Source organism: Rhinoderma darwinii, chromosome 3, assembly GCF_050947455.1.
Source record: "Rhinoderma darwinii isolate aRhiDar2 chromosome 3, aRhiDar2.hap1, whole genome shotgun sequence".
In the NCBI taxonomy this organism is placed as follows: Eukaryota; Metazoa; Chordata; class Amphibia; order Anura; family Rhinodermatidae; genus Rhinoderma; species Rhinoderma darwinii.
This window is the reverse complement of record NC_134689.1, coordinates 390,925,065-390,948,831: the sequence shown is the minus strand read 5'-3', so window position 1 is coordinate 390,948,831 and position 23,767 is coordinate 390,925,065. Positions and strand designations below refer to the sequence as shown.

At 39.3% G+C, this 23,767-nt stretch overlaps 1 protein-coding gene across 2 annotated transcripts in view; it reads left to right on the top strand.

Moving 5' to 3' along the window:
- OLFM2 (olfactomedin 2) overlaps window positions 1–23,767 on the top strand; it is a 270,986-nt gene that overhangs the window by 211,322 nt on the left and 35,897 nt on the right. For both annotated transcript variants that reach the window (XM_075858947.1, XM_075858948.1), the window contains exons 4-5: window positions 699–918; window positions 4,996–5,102. In XM_075858947.1, the coding sequence (XP_075715062.1) occupies window positions 699–918; window positions 4,996–5,102 (327 nt within the window). The remainder of the gene's footprint in view (window positions 1–698; window positions 919–4,995; window positions 5,103–23,767) is intronic.

Sequence of the window (23,767 nt, the reverse complement as noted above, 5' to 3'; positions counted from 1 at the left end):
ATCATGTAATTTATAAAGCTTACATTTCTACTTTCATTTTGTTCTTTTGAGTCCAATGGGCGGTCCCTAACAGTAAAGGCTCTCCTACTAGGTAGGACCGCCCACTAGACTCATAAGCTCATCAGGGAAATACAAAATTAATGGCTTTTCGAAATTACTGCTTCCTTTAGGCCCAAAGTAGGCCATGTCTTTTAAGGTGTTAATATACTGTACACAAATAGGACAGCAATTTTAACTTGTCAGATTCTCCTAAAAAATGAATTTCAACCCCCACTTATTGAAAGATTTAGCAGAGCATGATCTGACTCATACCAAGTTGCTTTTCTCCTTCTCGGCTGTGACCACAGAGCCAATCCAGCTAATGTCTGGGAGCCTAGTTGCTAGGGAGTAATAAACTGCCTAACAACTACATTCTTTTCAATGATGGTTACCAGACAGCATTTCTATAGCAACCAGTCTGTCTCAAACTTTTCAGATCTTCAGGCTCAAACCTGTGTCCTGCCTCTAGACTGGACTTACTCTTTATGTATTTTATTGATTGCATTCAATTCAATATTAAAATACATATGATACTTGCTACACCAATACCTGTCAAACAGAATTGTACACCAGTTGTTTTAATGTGGTTGAGCTTCGGTGGTCCGTAATGTCTTATTGTGTTGGAATGGTCTGATATATTGCTATTGTCTTCGTCTTAGGAACTAAAGGATAAAATGAAGCAGCTCTTACCCCTTATCCCTGTTCTTGACCAGTATAAGTCAGACACCAAGATGATTGTCCAGTTGAAGGAGGAAGTGAGGAACCTCTCTAATGTTCTGCTTCTGATACAAGAGGAGATGGGGGCCTACGATTACGAGGAACTGCAGCAGAGGGTCATGATTTTGGAGGCCAGGTTGCATGCTTGTATGCAGAAACTGGGTATGTATTATCTCTTTTACTAGGAGTTTTCAATAGTTCCTATTAATACTTAACCATGTAGAGTCATTTTACAGAAGATAGTTTAAAGAGGTCCTATACTTTCATTTTACATAGAAAACTAAACTAAATCTGTTTTAAATTTATACTAAACTGTATGTTAGAATTTAATCCATCAGCACCAATCTCAGTGAGCACAACTGGGATGCGTTTAGCTGTAAGAGTGCTCTAAGTTTCCATTTACCCAGCTAAAATAAGTGCAAGGAACCAAATATCAATATATTGTCAATATTACAAATTTAGAACACAGTCCCTTTTTTACAATCGCTAAAAAGTAAAGAAAAAAAATTACCATTTAGACTTGGGCTAAACCATGATTTGTCTGATGCAGCAGATGTGCGGCACAATAGTTGTGTGACAGGGACTATCCATAAAAAAAGAATTGAGTTATACGTGGCTGCGTGGCTGTGATGTCATATCCTGTGGAGAACTTCCTGATGACATAGGAAGTTCTTCACAGTTTAAACTGGAGAGGCTAAGGCTACACTACAACTTTGGTATTGCAACACCAGTTGCATAAAAGTTGCATAAATGTTGCGCAACGCCTGTTGAGCAATTTAGCGCAACGTACATGCAACTGGTGTTAGTAAGTTAGTATAGCCCTGGCTTTACATTCTCATGAGTATCCTCTCTACGAGGGGGTATGTTACTTAAAAGTTCTATCTGCTATTTGTCTTCTCTTTTGGGTATAAACCTCATCAAAAATGTACTTGCTCTGATTTTTTATCTAATGTAGGCTTCCTATAATTTCATATCCTTAAGAAATTAAATCAGAATGTAAGCAAAATTTTAATTGGTGTTGCTAGATTGGTATGGATGGTAAACTCAAAGTAAATGACTTAATGTTATATTTCTGAAAATTAACACTGTTCTTAAGAGCTTTAATAATCCACTTCAGTCACGGTTAAATTGGCATGTAAACTATAAGTATACTCCTCAGTTCAGGTAAAATTTACCAGTGGGCAGATTAATTTCAGCATTTATTCTATCATATACTTTATTCAGAATCTATGCCCCATTGCTTAGATAGAGTCAATGACAGATCTTCCTGGTCCCCTGCTTAAGTCGGCTTAAATCTTCATCAAATGTTTTCTCTGCCCCCTTAGTTTCTGTATTCATTAAAGAAGCACTCCGATTTTTTTTCTTCCTCCCCTGTTTGCTTATGTAATGTAGTATAAAATGTGTATCGACTTACCTGATGCTGTATTTCACATGATGACGCTTTATTCCGGGCCGCCGTGTGGTCATATGATACAGTATGTACTCTGACAACTGAAGTTTTACAGCGTCTACTGTAGAAACCGGAGGTCAGTCTCTCAGTGCAATCTGCACTCTCACATCGGGGCTCTCGTAGATTTGCATTGAGAGCCTGACTTCTAGTCCCTACAGCAGACGCAGTAGTATGTGGTTGTCTTTTGCTGGATCTATGGGGCCCAAAATTGTGTCAGAGCCAGGATACTCATGTAAATTGGTGGCCTATTGCAACCCTGGATCTCAGACTTAACTTCAGTCAAATCTGAATGTTCCGATTTTGAGTGCGGTTACGTTTTAAAAGAAGTCTAATATTCATTAGTAAAACGCAGGCGTGATGTATTCTGCTCTCTCCATGTCAAGTTAACAAATTTGGATTCCGTGTTAAACAGATCTTGTCAAGCAGTTCTTCGTAACCCATCAAACCATCTTAAATTCACATCCAGTGATTGTTACTCTAAAATAAAAAGCCTGGGTCCACAAAAAAAATAAATTCAGCAAGCTATTCAGAGAAGCATCAAATATTAATATGATAAAAGTAGATTATTTTTTTATGTGCTACCCAGCTGGAAATGAACCCAGTAGAGCAAGGTCTGAGTTAATTGGAAGGCGGAAACTCAAATAATATGATTAGAACATTGGAGCATTTAAAAAGCAGCACAATAATTGGTTTTATATATGAGATCATTCCAAGAGTCACAGGTTACCGTTGACTGTGGTGGGCCGAGAGAGTCCATTAGTCACTTTAAAAGCACCACTGTTTTTATTTAGGGATCGGAGTTATAAAATGCATAAAGTAATAGTTCCATTGGTAGAACTGTAACCGTAATTGCTGAGGTGTTGATACCGACTGTAGGAAATTACTTTGAATACTCGAGGGTAATGTATTATTAAATTACTGTAAACATGTGTTCATAAACCATGGATTTACATGTTGGTTCTTGTAGTTCTGAGTTCAACACTTCACTGTTCATTAGGAAGAGATACATGTTATCTATGTCGCAGATATATACACGACATGTCCCCTGTTAGTACCCCTTTACTGTACAGTACAGGTCATGGGCTCCGAAGAAGTCAACTGACTGAATGAAGACTAAAAAAATAGGGTAGGTGTATAAAAAAAACTAGTACAAGGCTAGCAACCATTCAGATTACAGCTCTCATTTTCCCTTGGGAAAATGTAAACAGCAACATTATTGTTTCCTATGGGCCAAAGCTTCACTTTTCCATTGGACTAGTTAGATAAATCTCTTCCCTTGTGTTTATGATGTGCTCAATTATAAATGGATAAAAGGACAACAGGACCTGGAAGAAAATTACATAATTGAATGAAATATAATACATTTTCCTATTTAGGGCTCAAAAGTTATTTTTGTAGGGGCATCACAAGCCAAATTTGGGTGAAGCCTGGGCCTCCCCAGTGGTTGACATACATGCAAAAAGATGGACCAAGGAGCAACCACATGGGGCAAATTTACTAAATTTAGACAATTTAGAATTAGACTAGATGCGCCAGACTTATCACAGTGGCTCATGCTGGATGATAAATTTGGCGCACCTATAGACACTTCTGTCTAACGTTATACCACTTCTTTGGCGAATATTAAGCCACGCTATTTTTTGCAAAAAATCTGTGCTATTTGGCGCATTTCATTGATGAATTTGTCTAAAATGATTTGTGCTAAAAATGAGGTGAACTTAAGTCAGAATTCTTGAATTCTTGCACATCGCCAATAGTAAATCTGCCCCATAGTCTTTGGCCCATAGTTACAGCCGCTGTGCTGATTAATTTCTTAAAATATATTTATAGTGGCTATAGCTCGAATTTTCGTCTTACAGAATTACAAATCCCCTGAATAGACATAGAGTTAAAATTGTAGCTGTCTGTAGCCAACACTAGAGGTAGCCTATGAGCTTACCGCGTACTGTTTTATTTTTGTGTTCAAAGTATATAAAGTTTGCAGAAAGCTCCCCCTAGAGGTGGCTGCAGGGAGCCAGGATTTTATTTTTAACTTTTTTCAAAAATAGAGGTCCATTACCTATAAAAATAGATTAAGAAATTAATATCCACAGAATGTTGGACTTAAGAAATGACATGTTGTCTTGTCTTGTTTATTCTTGAGATAATCAAAGGTTCTAATCTGCTGCCATATACTTAGGGTCCTCTTACACGGCCCGACGTGGGCCATGTAAACAACCGCTGAACTTGAAATAGTTCGTTGATCGGCGCTCGTTTGCTCCTATCACAAGGAGTTATGTATGGGAACGAGCGTTTCTTACTACGATCGCTCATCTTCATACATTTCTATCATATCAGCAGCACATCTCCTTCTTACACACGACAATGATAATATTTATTGCTGCATAAACGATACAATCAGCCGATAAAAGAGCAGATTTGCGCGCTCATTGGCTGATCGTTGCTCTGTTTACAAAGGCAATGATCGGGAATGAGCGTTCTGTGATCACTCGTTTGCTTGATAACTGTCCCATGTAAAACAACCTTATCAGTCATGTCCCTTATCCTCGCCACTCAATTTAGAAGAGTAACTGAAAATTAGAAATGGTGCGGGTGGGGAGCGTGATGTGTGGATGCCAATATTAACTATTGTAGAGAGGTTTTAATAGCAAATTTTTTTTCATGAAGTCCTCTTAATGTTAAATACCAGAATCTTTTTTTTTTCTTTTCTAGAATTGTAAAAACTATCTTTAGAAATATCTAAGTTCATATAACCATTCCAACCACTTTTATATGCATTTCAATTTTAGGTTGTGGCAAGCTCACAGGCGTCAGTAACCCAATCACAATACGTGCCTCAGGGTCCAGGTTTGGGTCGTGGATGACGGATACGATGGCTCCCAGTGCAGACAACAGGGTGAGTCATTCGATCCATATTTTAAAGCTCAATGTGTTATTTTAACTGAAATTTTCCAATCTGTTGTCTATGGAAAGCCACAGGCTATGATACTAACTGCAAAATAAGGATCAAGTAACGAAGAGTTATTGTTGTACATGGTGAAGTTGCCTTTTAGGAACGACAGGCAGTAAACTGAGTACAAACCATTAGGCCATTATGTTGTCTCCGAGTGGAAGTGCCGGCCTCGTGACTGATTGCATGTTTTCCTCTGTTCACTGGTGCAATGTTTAATGTTGAAATAGGTTTAATGTGTCCTGCTATTTTTCCCTGTAATTACACTAAAACAGTGGCCGCGCTGCACGTCATTGAAAAATTGGTTGGTTTTCGACTCACGTGCGTGTGGTAGCACCTAGTAACCCAGAAAGCACATGCTGTGTCTCTACGGTATGCTCACACTGTGCTTTTCATCGACACCACAGTGTATGATCATAGCCTTCGGGGTACTTTGATGTAATTTTGTGGGGTACTTGGCTTTAGGCATACATAAGAAAAATGTCTGAAGGAGGTATATAGGGCTTTTGAGGTTAAAGGACTTTTCTATTCAAGGCAACCCTTGTCCATATTCCCCATAAGTGCATATGGGGATCATAGAGGGCCCCCTGATTTGGATGCCCCTCTATGAGCCAAAGTGGAGAGCTTGCTCATCCATGTATTATACGGTTGGCCATTCATTTGAAATGTGTAGACAGATGAAATTTCGTGAATCAACAGTTATCCGTAGTGATTTGAGCAGCCTTGAGACAACCTCTCTAAAATACAGCTCCATATATTAGCCTCCATTGTAGTAAATGGGGGAAATAAAGTTCTGCAATAAGAAATAAGTGTAAACTGCTTGTTGGTGAATTGGTGTACCATCATATTTTCCCCATTTCATTCACCTTCATACAAGTTCTACATTAACTAAAAGTATGTGTATTTAGTTATCTGTATAGTTGGTTTTGCGGAGTGCGAATAAAACCCATAGCAAATTTTTAGCAATTGTAGGGCTGAGATGATGAATGCGGCTTGATGAAAGTCATCACAACTCAGTTCACACCTTACCATTGGTTAAGTACGTTCCTTTGAAGGGAAACTGATGTCTAAAGGCTCCTATTGTTTTCAATAGTAATTGTTTTCAATCAAATGAGAGCCAAAATGTTCCTTTTATTTACAATTTTTTTTATACCTGATAGCGAATTATTGCATACAATGTTTTGTGCCCATCAGTGGCTGTAGCCATATGTGGATATTTGTGGCTATATGTGGAAATCAATGAAGTGCTGGATGGGAATGATTTGGATCCATTGTTCCTATGTGACCAGAGTGGGAACTAATTTCCCCACTTGATAGTTGTGATCAAAGCCAAATTGCTTACGTATTGATGTTACATAACTTCTCATTTTGCTTAATGGGAGCTAATCATGATATATGTTGAGGTTCATAACCACTAACAGGTGCCCATATGGCCCAAGAAAAGTTTTAATTTTATCCTCGTAAACATTTTTTATCAGAAGAAAAGAAGAAAATGAAGGTGGTTTACATGAACTTGGACGACGGCCTGGCATCCCTTCCTCTAGCACAGCTAATTATGAGGGGTATAGGTGTGAGTCACTGATGACAGACTGGATGACAGACAGCCCAACCAGGAAATGCTGCTGCTTTTGTGGCTGAGGATATAGATAGGAAAGACAGTATGTCAAACAGACAGTGAAAGATAGAAAACACGGAATACAGATAGATAGTGGATTAGTGTCAGTGAGTGTGTTTCATAGTGAGGAGAAGAGAATAGATATTAGATGTATAATAATTTGATAGAGATATAGGAGTCAGTCAGTGTGTTAGAAAGGCAGGCATAGGCATCCATTGCTGTCAGTGAGTGCTGCTGCAGCTATACAAATCATGCATTATTTTGTGACTCACAAATCTTCTCTATTAAAGGGTAACTAAACTTTTAAACAACTTTTCACATGTCATAGTGAAACGTTAGAAGTTTTTTTCCGTAGGGTCCGAGCACAGCCACCTCCACCGATTGCTTAAAAGAAGCGGCAGAAGCACTCGGGTGAGTGCTGGGCCGCTTTGTTTCGGATCGCTTTTCCTCGGAAAGCCAAGTGAGCGGTGTACGGACTCATAGACGTTCTATTGAGACCGTAAACCACTCGCTCGGCTTTCCGAGGAAAGCCGATTGGAAACTAAGCAGGACGGCACTCTCGCGAGGGATCGGTGGGGGTCTCAGTGCTTGGAACCCCACCGATCAAAACTTCTGACATGTCACTATGACATGGCAAGGTTTTTTTAAAAGTTTAGTTACACTTTAATATTAATCTTGGTGCTGTTAGCATGCTGCTGCCTTCTGAAACAGACATCATGGACATGACATCACTCATTGTTCTGCATATATCTAATAGTGCCAAAAATTGGCATATTATTCTGTCAAGCATTTACACAGTGCCATTTTTTCTGTGCCCAGGTGACAATTTGTTTTCAAATAAATAGATTTTTATTTAAATATAACATTTAAATTTTAATCCTGGTGCTGATAGTATGCCACTGCCTGCTGATACAGAAGTCACAGACGTGATGTCACTAATTGTTTTGCATATATCTAATTACCACTGACAATTTTCGTATTATTCTGCAACAAATTTATTCAGACTGATTCTAATCTGGTGGCCGGTTTGACCAAATCGGACCCAAAACTAATTTCTGGAAATTCGCTCATCTCCAATTTTCATTAATCATTTTCCATCAATGATCTATAAACATTATACGTTGTTATTTTTCAGTTTAATATTTATTCATATGTTTTCTCTCTAATTAATAATTAGAATTGTTGGGCTGATCTTACCAACTTATTTTCGAGATTGTAGATGTAGTAATCATTCACGACAATTGCTTATGCTTCTCAAACTTTTGCCCCATTATCTGCTTGTGCATTAGTGCTCAAATTAAAAATTGCATCAAAATGATATACTGTATCTGACTAAGGTCACTTATCTACATATGTCTTAAATTTTCTTTCCTCATAAAGAGAGTCTTTTTACTACAACTTGTATACAAAGTTTTGGTCACATTCATCTCTATTACCAACTCGCCCATTTTACAACCCAAGTACCGGCTAAAGACTTCCGGTTACAGCTCAATTTCCTTACCCACCAAATAGACATGAATTTTCTGCTTTTCTGAGCAAAGAAGAAATAAAAAAATTGTATTTAACAAAAAAAACAACAAAAAAAAAACTTCTAAGCAAAGTGACTGGAAGGTTTATCTTATGGAAACCATAAACACACATGGCCCAGTATCAGTTGTTTCTTCCCCTGGTCAGCTACTGCTTCTTCTAATTTCTACTTGCAGAGTGTTTCTAAATGTTTCTACTCTGATGTCAGATTTTTAAAGGAAACAATTTACAACAAATCAATGTATTTGGGTCATGTTGACTGGGGTCATAAAAGGAGAAGAGACAGGGGAGACAAAAATCTTGTCTCTCCTTTCCTTTTTACTCAAGTGATCAGTTGTTTAAGTCACAAAGAGCGGGGAAGTTGCTTACAGTACACAGACAAGAGAGGGGACTAAGGGCGGGTTCACACATGGCGGAATTTCACTTAAATTCCGCTGCGGACACTCCGCAGCGTTAATCCGCAGCGGAGCCGTTTCTCCATTGACTTTCACTTTAATTTAGCAGTGTTCGTTTACACGATGCGTACAATTCCGCTGCGGAGCATAGGCTGCGGAGCGGAATTTGGTGTCCGCAGCATGCTCTGTCTGTTGCGGAGCAGTGGCGGACTGGTTGCGGACTCATGGCGGAATTTCTCCATTGACTTCAATGGAGAGTCAAAATTCCGCAATGAAGTCCGCAGATCTTATGTGTGCTGCGGAGCGTATTGTTTTTACTACCATGACATTTCTTCATTCTGGCTGGACCTATGTATTTCTAGGTCTACAGCCAGACTGAGGAAGTCAATGGGGCTCCCGTAATGACGGGAGCGTTGCTAGGAGACGTCTGTAAATAGTCACTGTCCAGGGTGCTGAAAGAGTTACGCGATCGGCAGTAACTGTTTCTGCACCCGGGACAGTGACTACCGATCTCAATATACATGTATCTGTAAAAAAAAATATAAGTTCATACTTACCGAGAACTCCCTGCGTCTGTCTCCAGTCCGGCCTCCCAGGATGACGTTTCAGTGTAAGTGACGGCTGCAGCCAATCACAGGCCAAGCACAGGCTGCAGCGGTCACATGGACTGGAGCGTCATCCAGGGAGGTCGGGCCGGATGCCGAAAGAGGGACGCGTCACCAAGACAACGGCCGGTAAGTATGAATTTCTTTGACTTTCACTAGGGAAAGTGCTGTCCCTTCTCTCTATCCTGCACTGAATAGGGAGAAGAGAAGCACTTTTCCTGCAGTCCGCAGCGGCCAGTCCGCATCAATTTTCTGCACATTTTGTGCAGATCCGCTGCAGAATCTGCAACGCAGATTCTGTGCGGCATTGATGCGGACAGTTGCGGAGGAATTCCGCCATGTGTGGTCATGCCCTTAAGCATTCATCAATTCTGGTCTCCCTTTTTGGACAAGTAGGTATGAGACTGGCTTGTGGCTTGTGGACCCATTTTCCACGCGGGGAGCGGCAAGACCTTTGATCAAGTACTGCCAACCTACATTCTGTATGTGTAGAGTAGAATATGTGCAGTAAGAAAAGAGGCAAGTTAGCGGCTCTATTACTTTATTGCATTTATGGAGTTTATTACCAAATCTATGTTAGGTCCTCGCACACCAAGGCCTATATCCTCTATAAAAATATGTATAATATTCAGAGATATAATGTGAGAATGCCTAAGTATTGCCAAATATATATTGTAGTTACAAAGTAAATAATACAAAAATGTACCATCCTTATATAGCTACAAGGCCAGTTACACACTTAACATGGACATTGCATCTGCAATCCAAGTGAGGGGAATCTGAATTTCATGAAGTCTTGAAAATTATTCTAGGAACACCACCACTTGTAAATGAAGTGATTCTGATGATAGTTTTCATTTAAAGGATTTTTTTTTAGGACTTTAATATTGATGGCCTATCTTTAGGATAGGCCATTAGTATTAGATTGGTCGCGTCTGACTCCCGGCACCCCCATCGATCACCTGATTGAAGGAACAGCGACGTACCAGTAAGCGCAGCGTCCCCTTCATTGTTTACCAGGCACAACTTCGTAAATTTGGTAGTGGCTGGGCCTGGTATTGCAGCTCACTGCTGTTCAAGAAGTGCCACTTAGGGAGTCCCCAAATATATTACCTAGAATAATTATTTTTATCTAAAAGGGAAAAAAAAAATCTTTATAGTTAAATTCATAATATATCCTTATAATAAATCCCTTATTTTACTCATACAGAGCTTGAAATGTCCTGTTTCCCTTCATAGAGCCATAAAGTAAAATTACAAAATCCGGCCTCAAATGGGATCTGTATGAATTGGTCTTCAGTGAACTCCCCCTACTGTTGGCTGCAGGAAACCTTATTTTTCTAATTTTACTCTATTGCTGTATGAAGGGAAGCGTGGAATTTATCTGTATCAGAAAACTTGTGCTTCGACCCTTATAATAGAATTAATCCTTACACAATTTTGGATCTTTTTAGAAAAAAATAAAATATGTTCACTTTATAGGGTCCTTTATCCGAGCTTTTTTTTTTTTTTTTTACATATTTTGGTAGAGCTATCCGACAAGGTACAACAATATCAAACAGACTAAAAAAATATATATTACAGTTAAAATGAATTAAAAACAACATCTACATTCAAGTGCTTGTGTAGCAAATAGCTACTAATCCATTGCTGGCAACTTTCAGTGTTATGATCTCCCCATTACTACGGAAATCAAGCGTTTTTCCTACCAACCACAATTTAGACCGTGCTTCATTTAGCAGTGAAAATACAGCGGAGCCAGAACATCCAAGCTGCTTTTACCTAATCTGTTTTATCCCCCATGGAACAAGTCAAGCGCTGCTAATGAAATTAAAGGATTTAGAAGGAGTCTAAGAAGCCTGACAGACTAAATGTCTCCATGAATTTACCAACCACTGTAGCATGGATGAAAAACATTTTCAAAAAAAGCGACCTATGGGGTCTTGATAATTCTCCATATACCTGAAGTTGAGATCTAAGGTATAATCATGTACACCAGACCAGAGGCTTCGACGTATTCAAAGTCCATCTCTACAAATAGGTAAAGTTGGAAAAAGTCTCGTGGACTTTAAGTCGGTAAAAGTATAAAGAGTTGAGTGGGATAAACCAAAGAAACGCTCATCAGTGGTCGACATGATAAATGCCAGTCGACAATGCGGTAAGAGTCAGGCTCCAAATGAACCACTCACCCCGTTTGAAAACATTATCTTCCTTTATGTTCTTCTCCAGTGTGCTAGTTTTCGAGGAAACAATGGAAGCATTGTCAGTATACACTGCTTGGAAACACAATTTATTTTGTCTCTGAACTTAATCCAAAAAAGTCCTGGCGGACTTCACGTTGGCATCAGAAGTATCGGCAGGCAAGCCTTTTTTTAAATTATTGGCAGCACCCGGGAAGAGCAGTTCATGGAGGTTCTTTGAGACTACAGAAGACCCTGGTTGCTTGGGAAGATGCATACAAAGAAGAGGTGAGTAGTTACACTTGTGAAGATACGTTCTCTTGAAGATGAGTAAACTGAAAATTTTGATAGGCATTTCTCGTCTGGAGAAGATATTCTAAAGTGATTTTTATAAAGGATATTTAAGTGAATCCAGAATATCAGATGCAGATTTCAGCAATGTTACTGTGTGGAATTTAAGTCTTTAGAGACAATATTTATTTTTTGTGTTTTCGATATAGATGTTCTTTTTTTCTTCAAATTGTAGAAAATTTACCGAAATGAGTCATAACTGATGAAAACAAAATAACTTAATTGGTCATCTCTATGTTTGTGAAAGGTAGTTCAATCTGTTGTTCTCCGCCATTTAATGCTGTCGAGAGGCTGACTGGCGTTTTGCATTGGGATTCTCTATAAAGCCTGGTTCACAAGGTGCTGCGGTTTTTTAATCAGGCTAGGATCACACCATGTTTAGGGATTGCGTCCAGCGGGATCGATTGAAACAGTGATTCGGAACTGTGCTACAGACATATGCAACTGTATGCCTATACAGCTCAAAACGTCTGCCATTGTCAACCATTTAAATTTTTTATATGGTGCTATATAAGTTTTTTGCATACAGTTGTATTCCGCCTATATATATATGCCCAATTTTTTTTATTTTGGCATATGTTTTATTAATGAAAGACCATGGTCACATTACATGTTTAAAATAAGAGATATTGCAGCATATACGCAGAACATTGACCCCAGATGTGGTGTAAAAACTGGGAATCGGGCCAAAATCAAGAATAAGTCTAAAAAAAGCAGAAAATTATAAGGCTGGAATCACACAGTGCAGTTTTGGTGCAGTTTTTTTTAATGCAATTTTCAAGTCGCATCCAGGATTGGATCGTAATTAAAGGGGTAGTATTTAAGAAAGATTTCACCTCTTTTTTTGTTTTTTATTCTCTCCTGGTTGTGACATTGAAAAACAACACAAAAAACCTGACCAATTTTGCATTGTGTGAATATACCCTAAAAGGGAATTTGTCAGTAATTTTAAGCCCTTAAAACTGCTAACAGCGCTATGTAGGGGGAGGGCAATGTAACGATACCTGTCGTGTTGGTCATGCAAGTTGCATGACCGAACAAATCGGCATTTAATGCCGTGGTCACCGGTGCCTTGGAGACACCACGATCACGATCAAGTTCTCTGTGCTCTCTTCACTGAACGCTCCCCAGTCCATCCCTTCCTCTTTAAGTGATGGCTCTAGCAGTCTCCTGATTGGATGCTAGAACCGTCACACGGTTGATGACACACGGAACTGCAACGCGCCAAAAACGCACACGTTCGTGTGAATTTCGCCTTATACTTAAGTCATCTCTTTAGGATTCGCTGTTGACTTGGGTTTGGTTTCTGTTTAGCATAGTCCCACTTTCTCATTATAGGGTATATACTAGTATATATTTGTTTCCTGGATGTTTGTTGGCAAATCCTTTTAATTCGCCTAAGTTGCTAATAAATTGCCTCTTAGTTTTCTTTCCCTGGAGCCCATGATAAATTCTCTACTTTAGAAGAGGGAAGAGTGGAGAAAAACAAAGAATTCAAAAATAAAAATAAACCCAATTCCAATGCCAATGCTATGACGCTTGCCCGCCTCCAGGAACCCTTGCCTGCTACTATCTGGACAATGGATGCACATTCGGTCATATAGGTGTAGATGACTGTCAATGAGATACCCTGCCAAAAAAAAATTGTGTTCCATCTAGGGATGAGCAAAATTGGAAAAAATATTTGCTGTGGCATCCATAGGTTTTTCCACCTGCCTTGTTGGGTTTTTTGCCTGCTTTGGTGGTGTCACGCTGATTCCTCCTTTTTGGTCAAGTTTATTTTATCTTTCACACACAAAATATTTCTTTGTAATAGGTGTTGAAGCTGGAAATGATCTTTACTAAATGTTCAGGTCGGATAAACATCTGCAGGAATGGTGACATTAAAGTCTCAGCACTCCGTGATACACCATTTTGCAGCTTTTTTTTTAGTCAGCGATCCTTATTTTTTTCTCCGCTTCAGCGATCGCTCGCTCTTCTGCAAGCTCTACAGGTGTCTGCAGGAACCAAACTTCTGTTTTTGCTAGCTACAATACACCGGTTTCAAACTGGGTGCCTATAACAATTATTCAGGACGGCTGAAGTCACCCCTGTGAACAAACAATCACAAACCGAAAACACTGACTGTGTGGGACATGATTCTAAAACAGTTTCGCCTTTGTTTTTTTTGCACTTACATGACATGGTGAGCTACGTGACACACGACCGGTATTGCCTTCCGGCTCCCTCAAGTGTCATTATAATGATTCGACTATTCAGAAAAAAAACAATTACACCCACATCTTCCGGGTCAGAGGTCAAGATAAGATACAAATTAAAGATAATAGTAACAATGTAAAAACTTGATTATACAAAAAAGTCATTTACGAATAAAACTATTTAAGTCTACTGTAGTTCTATTTTCAGCCCTTTTGGAGTCATCGTATCTGACAAATAAATATATATTAAGGCCGGGTTCCCACTTAGCGTAAACGCTGCTGAATTTCCGCAAACGGATTTCTGTGCGGACATTCCGCAGCATTTACAGTAGCAGCAAAGAAAATAGAAAATCTCATACCCCCGCTGTGGAAAAAAACTGCAGCGTAAACGTTAATAAATTGACCTGCGGTGCACAATTTAATCCTTCAGCATGTCAATTTTTGCTACGTTTTTGTTGATTTTTCTGTTGCAGATTTTCCCCATTGAATTTAATGGGGATTCAAAACCCGCAACAGAAAGCCAAGTGTTGTGACTTTTGCGGCATAATCGCAGCGATTACACCGCAAAAATCTCAACTCCAGAAGACAGAAAAAAAATCATACTTACTTAGAACACCCTCCTCTTTCCTGCAGTCCGGCCTTCTAGCATGACGTTTCATCCCATGTGACTGCTGCAGCCAATTACATGCTGCAGCGTCACATGGCCTGTAACGTCATCGCAGGAGGCCGGACTGCACACAGAAAAAACGGAGGGGGGTAAGTATGAGTGCTTTCTTCTGCAGCGTAAATTCAGTTCGAAAAACCATATCACAATGTAGTTGGAATGTACTGCGCGTCCCAGGTTGGACACGCTACGTGATTTTTACGTAGCATTTTGGACCCCGGTCTCCTTTTTGAACAGCGTTTCTATGATGTCTTCACCCCTCCACCCCTTCTTTTCTAAGCAACAAATGCCCATGAATTTTAGATTTACAGGACTTTATTATGTACTGATTGGAAATATTCAAAAACTCTGTAAAAAAATAAAATATTTTCGAATGTTATTAACATGTTCATTGATTACGGGTTTTTAACGTTCTTCTGACATATTGAAACCCACAATCACATTCTAACAGATATACTACTGTTCATTTAACGAATTTCAATCTATTTTTTGTTTGATTTTTATTTCACATTTTTTTCCCTCACTACCGAAAAAATAATTTTGTTTCTTTGTTTTCAATGTTTTACACGCCTTAAAATTCCTACACAGTAAAAAGATTTTTAAAGTACTTTGATTTTTTTAAATTTGGTTTCTCAAGAATAGTTAAAATGGTCCTTGATAGTGCTCGCCTGCCTACATAGCATGTTCAGTTTGTCTGTGATATAGATTGCCAATATTTCTCAATATCTTTTTTATTTTATTATTATTTCACAAATAAGTGGTGATACATGGTGGTATTTCGTTGTGATCTCTTATCACCTTTATTTTCTGCCCTTGTATAAGTAATTTACGATTAATTTCTCTGACCTCATCCATTGCTTTTTTAAAGGCTATGTACCTCTTTGAAATCATTTTTTTAAAATAAAAATGTGTATCAGTGTGTTTGGTGCAACATTCTAAATACTTTTTATTAAAAATAATTTTTACTTTTGAGATACAGCTCTGACTCGCAAGATCAAGTTGTCACCGATCACATCTAAGTTCATAACTTAGATGAGATCGACAACAGGTGGATCCTGCGTGTCAAAGACAGGACCCGCTGTCACTGAACATTCCCTCCTTAGTCCTAAAGTGCAGACACTAATCACAGATCTCAGCGCTAAAGACCTAAGCACTTATTTTAAAGTTAAAATTGACAACATCCGGCATGATATTATCTCCCAGTCCCCTAGTAACATCGATCACCTTCCCTCCCGCACTCCCTCTTCTTCACTTTCAGCATTTGACCCAACAACAGAAGAAGTCTCCAGGCTCCTCTCTTCTTCTCGCCCTACTACCTGTCCTAGTGACCCTATCCCCTCACACCTCCTCCAGTCCCTCTCCCTGGCTGTCACTAGTCACCTGACTAAAATATTTAACATCTCTCTTTCTTCTGGGATCTTTCCCTCCACTTTTAAACATTCCATTATAAACCCAGTACTGAAAAAAACAACTCTTGACCCATCCAGCACTGCTAACTACCGACCAGTCTCTAATCTGCCCTTCATCTGCAAACTCCTGGAACGCTTGGTCTACTCTCGCCTTATCCGCTATCTCTCTGTTAACTCCATTCTAGACCCCTTCCAATCTGGTTTCCGCACTCTACACTCCAGAGAAACTGCCCTTACTAAAGTCTAAAATGATCTCTTGGCAGCTAAATCGGACAGTAAATCCTCTCTCCTGATTCTTCTGGATCTCTCTGCAGCCTTTGACACTGTAGACCACAAACTCCTACTTAACATACTCCACTCTATTGGCCTTAAAGACACGGCTCTCTCTTGGTTTTCTTCCTATCTCTCTGACCGCTCATTCAGTGTGTCATTTGCTGGTTTTACTTGTTCTTCTCTTCCTATTGCTATCGGGGTTCCTCAGGGATCAGTCCTAGGTCCGCTTCTCTTTTCTCTCTACACAGCCCCTATCTAACATCATGTCCTCTCTCCATCTGAAACTGAAAATTTCTAAAACTGAGCCCCTTGTGTTCCCACCATCTACTCACCTACCTAAACCTTATGTCTCCATCTCAGTGTGTGGCCATACCATAACTCCAAGGCAGCACGTCTTGTCTTGACTACTGTACCTTATTACAAATTGGTCTTCCACTTACTACACTCTCACCTCTCCAATCTATCCTTAATGCAGCAGCTAGGCTAATCTTTCTGACCAACCGCTACACCAACGCCTCTACGCTGTGCAAGTCACTAGACTGGTTGCCCATCCCCTTTAGAATTAAATTCAAACATTACTCTCCCCCACAAAGCTCTCCACAGTGCTGCACCTCCTTACATGTCCTCCCTCATCTCTGTCTACCACCCTACCTGTGCTCTACGTTCTGCCAACGACCTTAGATTAACATCCGCCATAATCCGAAGCTCCCACTCCCGTCTCCAAGATTTTTCTCGTGCTGCACCAGATCTCTGGAATACGCTACCCCAGACAATCAGATTAATTCCCAATATCCACAGTCTTTTTAGACAGGCCTATAACATTCCCTAATCTGACTCCTTTCCCTGGCCCCCCTTTTATATTAGTCATGAGGCCCTTCATTCAGGAGTATTCCCGCACACTCCTTGCACCCTAATACATTTCATGTCTCTCATACGCAGACACTGGCTGGTGACCGGCTTATGCAGCTTTATGTTACTACCCCATATGTATAAAAGATGGCTGGATTATTGTACTTAACAAGCATTTTTTCCATTTTGTGTCTCCCTTATTTCCTCTAAGATTGTAAGCTCTTGCGAGCAGGGTCCTCACTCCTCTTGTTTGAATTGAAAATTAGTTTTTTCACTATGTAATGTCTTATATTGTATGTACAATGTACACCCTGAATTGCAAAGTGCTGCGGAATATGTTGGCGCTATATAAATAAAGATTATTATTATATTATTATTAACCCGTCAGTCCCGCTGAGCTGACGGATTCAGCTCTCAGAGCTAGAAACAGCTGCTCACTATACAAGATACAAAGCAGCTGTATCTCAAAAAGTAAAAATATTTTTTAATAAAAAGTATTTAGAAAGTTGCTCCAAACACACTGAAAAAAAAAAAAAAAAAAAAACAACAAAAACTATTTCAAAGGTGTGCATAGCCTTTAACTAACTTGGCAGAGTCATTTTTTTGCTTGAAGCTTTTATTTTCCAAAGTCTTCATTCAGTACAATTTTTTTTATATGCAACACCTGTTTTTATGGAGAATTTCTAAGCCATGGGTTAAATTGGCAACTACCATTTTCAATGTTGCAAATTCCTTGAGAAAAACCATTTAGTTCACAATTTGCCCTTTCTTTTTAATAATGGTAAGATCTACATAATCTATACTCCAGTCACTTATATGCAAAGCAAGCTTACAATTTTTTTTACTTTTTGGTTTCCCTCTATAAATATAATGCTCCTCCCACAGTGTCAAATATAAATTTGTGTAACTGGGGGCAAATGTTGGCCCTATCACCGTGCCTGTAGTCTGTATATAGTATTGTTCCTCCTGATGGGAATAATTGCGTGTTAAAATATTCAGTATACATTTAATTATGAAATTTCTCTGGTTTTCACATATCAATACATCTTTTCTTATCAATTTCTTTGTTAATTCCCGAATGGCTTCTGCACCATGTGGTATGATCGCGCACAGTAATATCACATCAGCTCTATATAATATGCCTGGATTCCATTCCACTTTTTTAAAATTTGTAATAACCTCTAGGGTCTTTTAAAAAAAACAGAATATCTCCCAGACGTAGCTTTGTTAAAAAATTGTCTATGTATGCACCCAAGTTTGTGGTGAGGGTTCCAACACCAGAAACTATAAGGGCATGGCCACATGTGGCATATTTCTTCAGCCACTGTCCGCATCAATGCCGCACATAATCTGCGTTGCAGATTCTGTTGCAGCTTTGCCTGAAATGTGCATTAAATTGATGTGGACTAGCCATTGCGTATTCAGGTGAAGAGTGCTTCCCTTCTCTCTATCAGTGCAGGATAAAGAGAAGGGGCAGCCCTTTTCCTAGTAAAAGAAATTCATACTTACCCGGCCGTTGTCTTGGTGACGTGTCCCTCTTTCAACATCCAGCCCGACCTCCCTGGATGACGTGGCAGTCCATGTGACCGCTGCAGCCTGTGATTGGCCTGTGATTGGCTGCAGCCGTCACATGGACTGAAACGTCATCCCGGGAGGCCGGACTGGAGGAAGAAGCAGGGAGTTCTCGGTAAGTATGAACTTATTTTTTTTACAGGTTGATCTATATTGTGATCGGTAGTCACTGTCCAGGGTGCTGAAAATGTTACTGCCGATCGTTTAACTCTTTCAGCACCCTGGACAGTGACTATCTCCTGACGTTGCCTAGCAACGCTCCCGTAATTACGGGTGCACACACGTAGTCACCCGTAAATACGGGAGCCCCATAGACTTCTATGGGCCTACCTGTGCCGTAATTACGGCCCGTGATTACGGGCATTTTAACGTTCGTGTGCATTGGGCCTCAGTCTGGCTATAGACTTAGAAATACATCAGTCCAGCCAGAATGAAGAAATATACTGTTCGTAAAACCAATACGCAACGCAACACACATAACATCTGCGGATTTCATTGCGGAATTTTGAATCTCCATTGAAGTCAATGGAGAAATTCCGCAATAAGTCCGCTACACGTCAGCTACACGTCCGCAACAGCCAGTGTATGCTGCGGGCACCAAATTCCGCACCGCATCCTATGGTCCGCAGCGGAGTATTCCGCAATGTGTGCACGAACCTAACTGAAAAGGTGTGGAAACCAATGGAGAAAATGTCCGCTGCGGAATTCCAGAGCAATTCCGCCACGTCTGTCCATGCCCTAAGGGCATGTTCACATGCAGTGTTTTCAGGGGTATTTTAGGGCGTAAATGGCACGAAATACGCCTTGAAAAATGCTAGTGAAATGCAGACAAACAGCTTCAAATTTAAATCAATGGCAAAACCGGCATTTCGTTCATACGGGGCGTTTTTTTTACGCAGCTGTTTTAAAAAACAGTACGTAAAAAGGAGCATGTCGCTTCTTGAGCCGTTTTTGGAGCTGTTTTTCATAGGTTCATTTGAAAAACAGCTCCTAAAATGGCTTAAAAAGATATCTAAAAAAACGTAATTTTGAGCCGTTTTTAATTGTGCGTGTGAACATAGCCTAAGACTAGGGACAGGTCCAAAAGGTTTCTACGTTTAAAGAGAAAATAAAATGAATTTTCAGCAGCGAGGGACCAAATAGTGAAATAAGAGGTCCGAAAAAAAAGATTGTAATTTGACAAATATAGTTTCAAAAAAAGATTGTAATTTGACAAATATAGTTTCTCTGTTAGAATGTGACTACATTCTACGTATTACTACGTATTAATGAACATGTTAATATCAGAAAAGGTTTAATGTCACAGTGTTCCTACACATTTCCAATTAGTACATAACAAAAATCCTGCAATTTTATTGTATTGTATTATTGCATTTATTGTAGAAAAAAGAATTGGAGGGGTGGGTACACCATAGAAACAATTTCACCAAAGGAGACTCAATGCATTTATTTGCTAAATACGATGATTTCAAAAGGACTGAACATAGAACTAGACTTAAATAGTTTTATTTGTACATTTTTTTTTTTTTATCTGAACAAGTTTTTACATTGTTACAATTATAGAGAATTTGTATTTTGTCTTGATCTCGGACCCGGAAGATGTAGGTGTAAGTGCTTTTTAATGAATAGTGGAATCTAGGATGATGACCTTTGAGGAAGCCGACAGGCAAAACTGGTTGGGTGTCACCTGGATCTCCACATCATTTTTGAAAGGCTGTTTTAACAAGTTTCTATCCTGTAAGTGCAATAAAAAGGGAAAACTGTTGTAGAATTGTGTCCAATAAAATATTTGCTCTTCGTGATTCTCTGTCACAGCGGTGACTTCAGCCATCCTAAATTATTGGTGTATGTAGATGGTAGAAAGAGGCAGAGGCGTAATTTGAGGCTCATGGGTCGCAATCCAAAATCAATAACAGGGCCCCCACCTACCATATATATTATTTATAATACTGGTGCCTTTTTAGGGCCCCTCAGGCTCCAGGGCCCGGTTGGGACTGCTTTCTCTGCACCCCTTATAGCTACGCCCCTGGAAACAGGTGTTTAAAACTAGTGATATCGGAAGTTAGGCTCCTGTAGGTACCCATGAGGCTAGCAACAGAGAAAGAGAGCATTTGAGACTGAACCCCAAAGAGGAGAAACGAAACAAGGATCTAACAAAAGTCTCTAGAATGGTAAGCAATGTCAATCAGCTGCTTCTAAGGTCAGCAAGATATTGTTGTGTATTAAAAGAGGCATGGACTCGCGGGACAGGGATGTAATATTACCACTTTACAAAGCATTAGTGAGGCCTCATCTAGAATATGCAGTTCAGTTCTGGGCTCCAGTTCATAGAAAGGATGCCCTGGAGTTGGAAAAAATACAAAGAAAAGCAACAAAGCTAATAAGGGGCATGGAGAATCTAAGTTATGAGGAAAGATTAAAACAATTAAATCTATTTAGCCTTGAAAAGAGACGACTAAGAGGGGACATGATTAACTTATATAAATATATTAATGGTACAAGCAAAAAATATGGTGAAATCCTGTTCCATGTAAAACCCCCTAAAAAAACAAGGGGGCACTCCCTCCGTCTGGAGAAAAAAAGGTTCAAGCTGCAGAGGCGACAAGCCTTCTTTACTGTGAGAACTGTGAATCTATGGAATAGCCTACCGCAGGAGCTGGTCATAGAAGGGACAGGAGATGGCTTTACAAAAGGGTTAGATAATTTCCTAGAACAAAAAAATATTAGCTCCTATGTCAATGTGCAGAATTATTGTTTAATATTGATCCATCGGATTACCACTTGGGATCAGGAGGGAATTTTTCCTTTTTAGTGGAGATTGGGACATGTTTTATGGGTAATTTTTATATTTATTTATTATTTATTTACATTTTTTTTCAAACCTTCCTCTGGATGAATAGGTTTAAAACAAAGTTCTATCATTTTTCCCATCCCTTGGTTGAACTTGATGGACCTGTGTATTTTTTCAACCGTACTATGTAACTATGTTATATAATGGAATGGTGACTATACCTGCACTCATTTTAGAAGTTTATTTATCCTGTACATATCCTGTATAGTAAAGATAATTGCCATTCAGACCGCCGACACTTTTAATATTTTATTGGTGATTTCTCCTCTAATTAAATGGAAATTAGATTTTTGCTCTTTTCAGTACTCTGTGTTTATTAATATATTTATTTGCAACTATTAGGACCAGGAGTGGGAAAACCTCTTGCAGTGCCCAAACCTGGCAAAAAGCTCCACCACACAGTGTCAGACACCGTTGCCCCATAAGAGTGCCGTTACGGTGCCAATACGTGTTTATCCCAATTCCCTTATAAGGATATCCTGCGCAGTGCCTTCAAAATATTGCAAGCCACAATGCCACATAACAATGCCATACATAGTGCCCCATAGCAGTACCACTCACAATGCCTTCATAATAGTACTAATTACAGTGCCTCCACACCAGTGGAGCACACCCCTAAGAATTTTAGTGAGTTTACTCTTTTAAAGGGATGCTATAACTTCCATTGATCCAGTAATGAATATTATTGTTGAGATTATGAAATGTTAGGGACTAAAGAATAATTGGGATGCGTCTGTCCTCCCAACCGTGAAGTGGTTCAAATATTTAGTTGTCAGGGTGACTGCTAGACTACAGGACTACCTGTCTCTCAATCTAACCCCCTTACTGAACAGGTTCACCACAAAGATACACGGTGCCAATGGCCAATGTCTGTAGTAAGTAGGGGAACTTAATAAAAGTTAAATGAATGCCTCAGTTATTATATATATATATATATATATATATATATATATATATATATATATATATATATATATACTCCATAATGCTCTAGTGTGGATTCCTGAGTACCATTTCCATAAAATTCACGGACTCTTCAGAGCGATGCTCTGGAAAAAAAACAATACGCTAGAATTAAATTAGAAGATTTACAGAGAAAAAAAATATTCCGGGTGACTGGCCTTTTCCAATGTGTGGCTGTATTATGTGGCATTCCAGTTGCAATACCTCAAGAGCTACACGGAGAAAATGTAGGGGCAGCAGGGCACCTAATCTCACAAACATTAGCCTGGGAGATTCCTCTGAACTTGCTGGAGACTGGGAAAAGTTCGGATGGGCAACCACCTTGTCTAGCTCTGGCCTTATGGCATCAAGTTTGGTATAGGAAAATAATATCATGTAAATCAATACTTGTTCCAAATTCACCCCTTTTCTTCAATAATCCTAAATTTCCTGAGTTTAGTAAATTTACATAATTTGGTGAGTTGGAAGAGCACGGTATTATTATCATTTCTAAAACTCTGGATGGGGCAAATTTTTAAGAGCTTCGTATAGCTTCAAGAAGACTTTGTTTTACCGAGTAGGACGTTTTACAAGTATCTACAGTTAAGGCACACTTGGCTCAAGAGCAACACAGGGATTAATTTCTATCATATACAAGCATTTATTATCCTCCTCTTTAGCCAAATATCCAATAATGGCGAAAAATAGTTGGTAGAAGGATTATAGGGGCACGGTCAAAGGGCACAACAGGTCAGCATACCGGGGCTCACCCACAGCTATCACTCTGTGAGGCTCAAAGGCTCCCCCATTTTTTTAAATTCAAAGGACATACAGGTCTCCCAGATTGCTCCATAGGATAGGAGTTTTCTTGGACTCCAGCTGACCGCCAAGTGGTATGCAAGATTCACAATTACTGCACATTATCTGGGAATACTCCTCCTTAGGTTCCTACTGGAAGAGGATCCTAGCCGTAATCAATAAAGTATATAATATTACCCTGTAGTCAGAACCAAAATGTGCATATTGTGTTTACTTGAAGAAGAGATGGAAGATAATCCGATTGCTATGGGAGTCTCCTATTGTGTTCCATGCCAAGAAACATATAACTTTTCATTGGATACAATCTGCCTCACCTACGGTTTACTAATTCACTGCTACATTGAACAGTATAATACGCTAA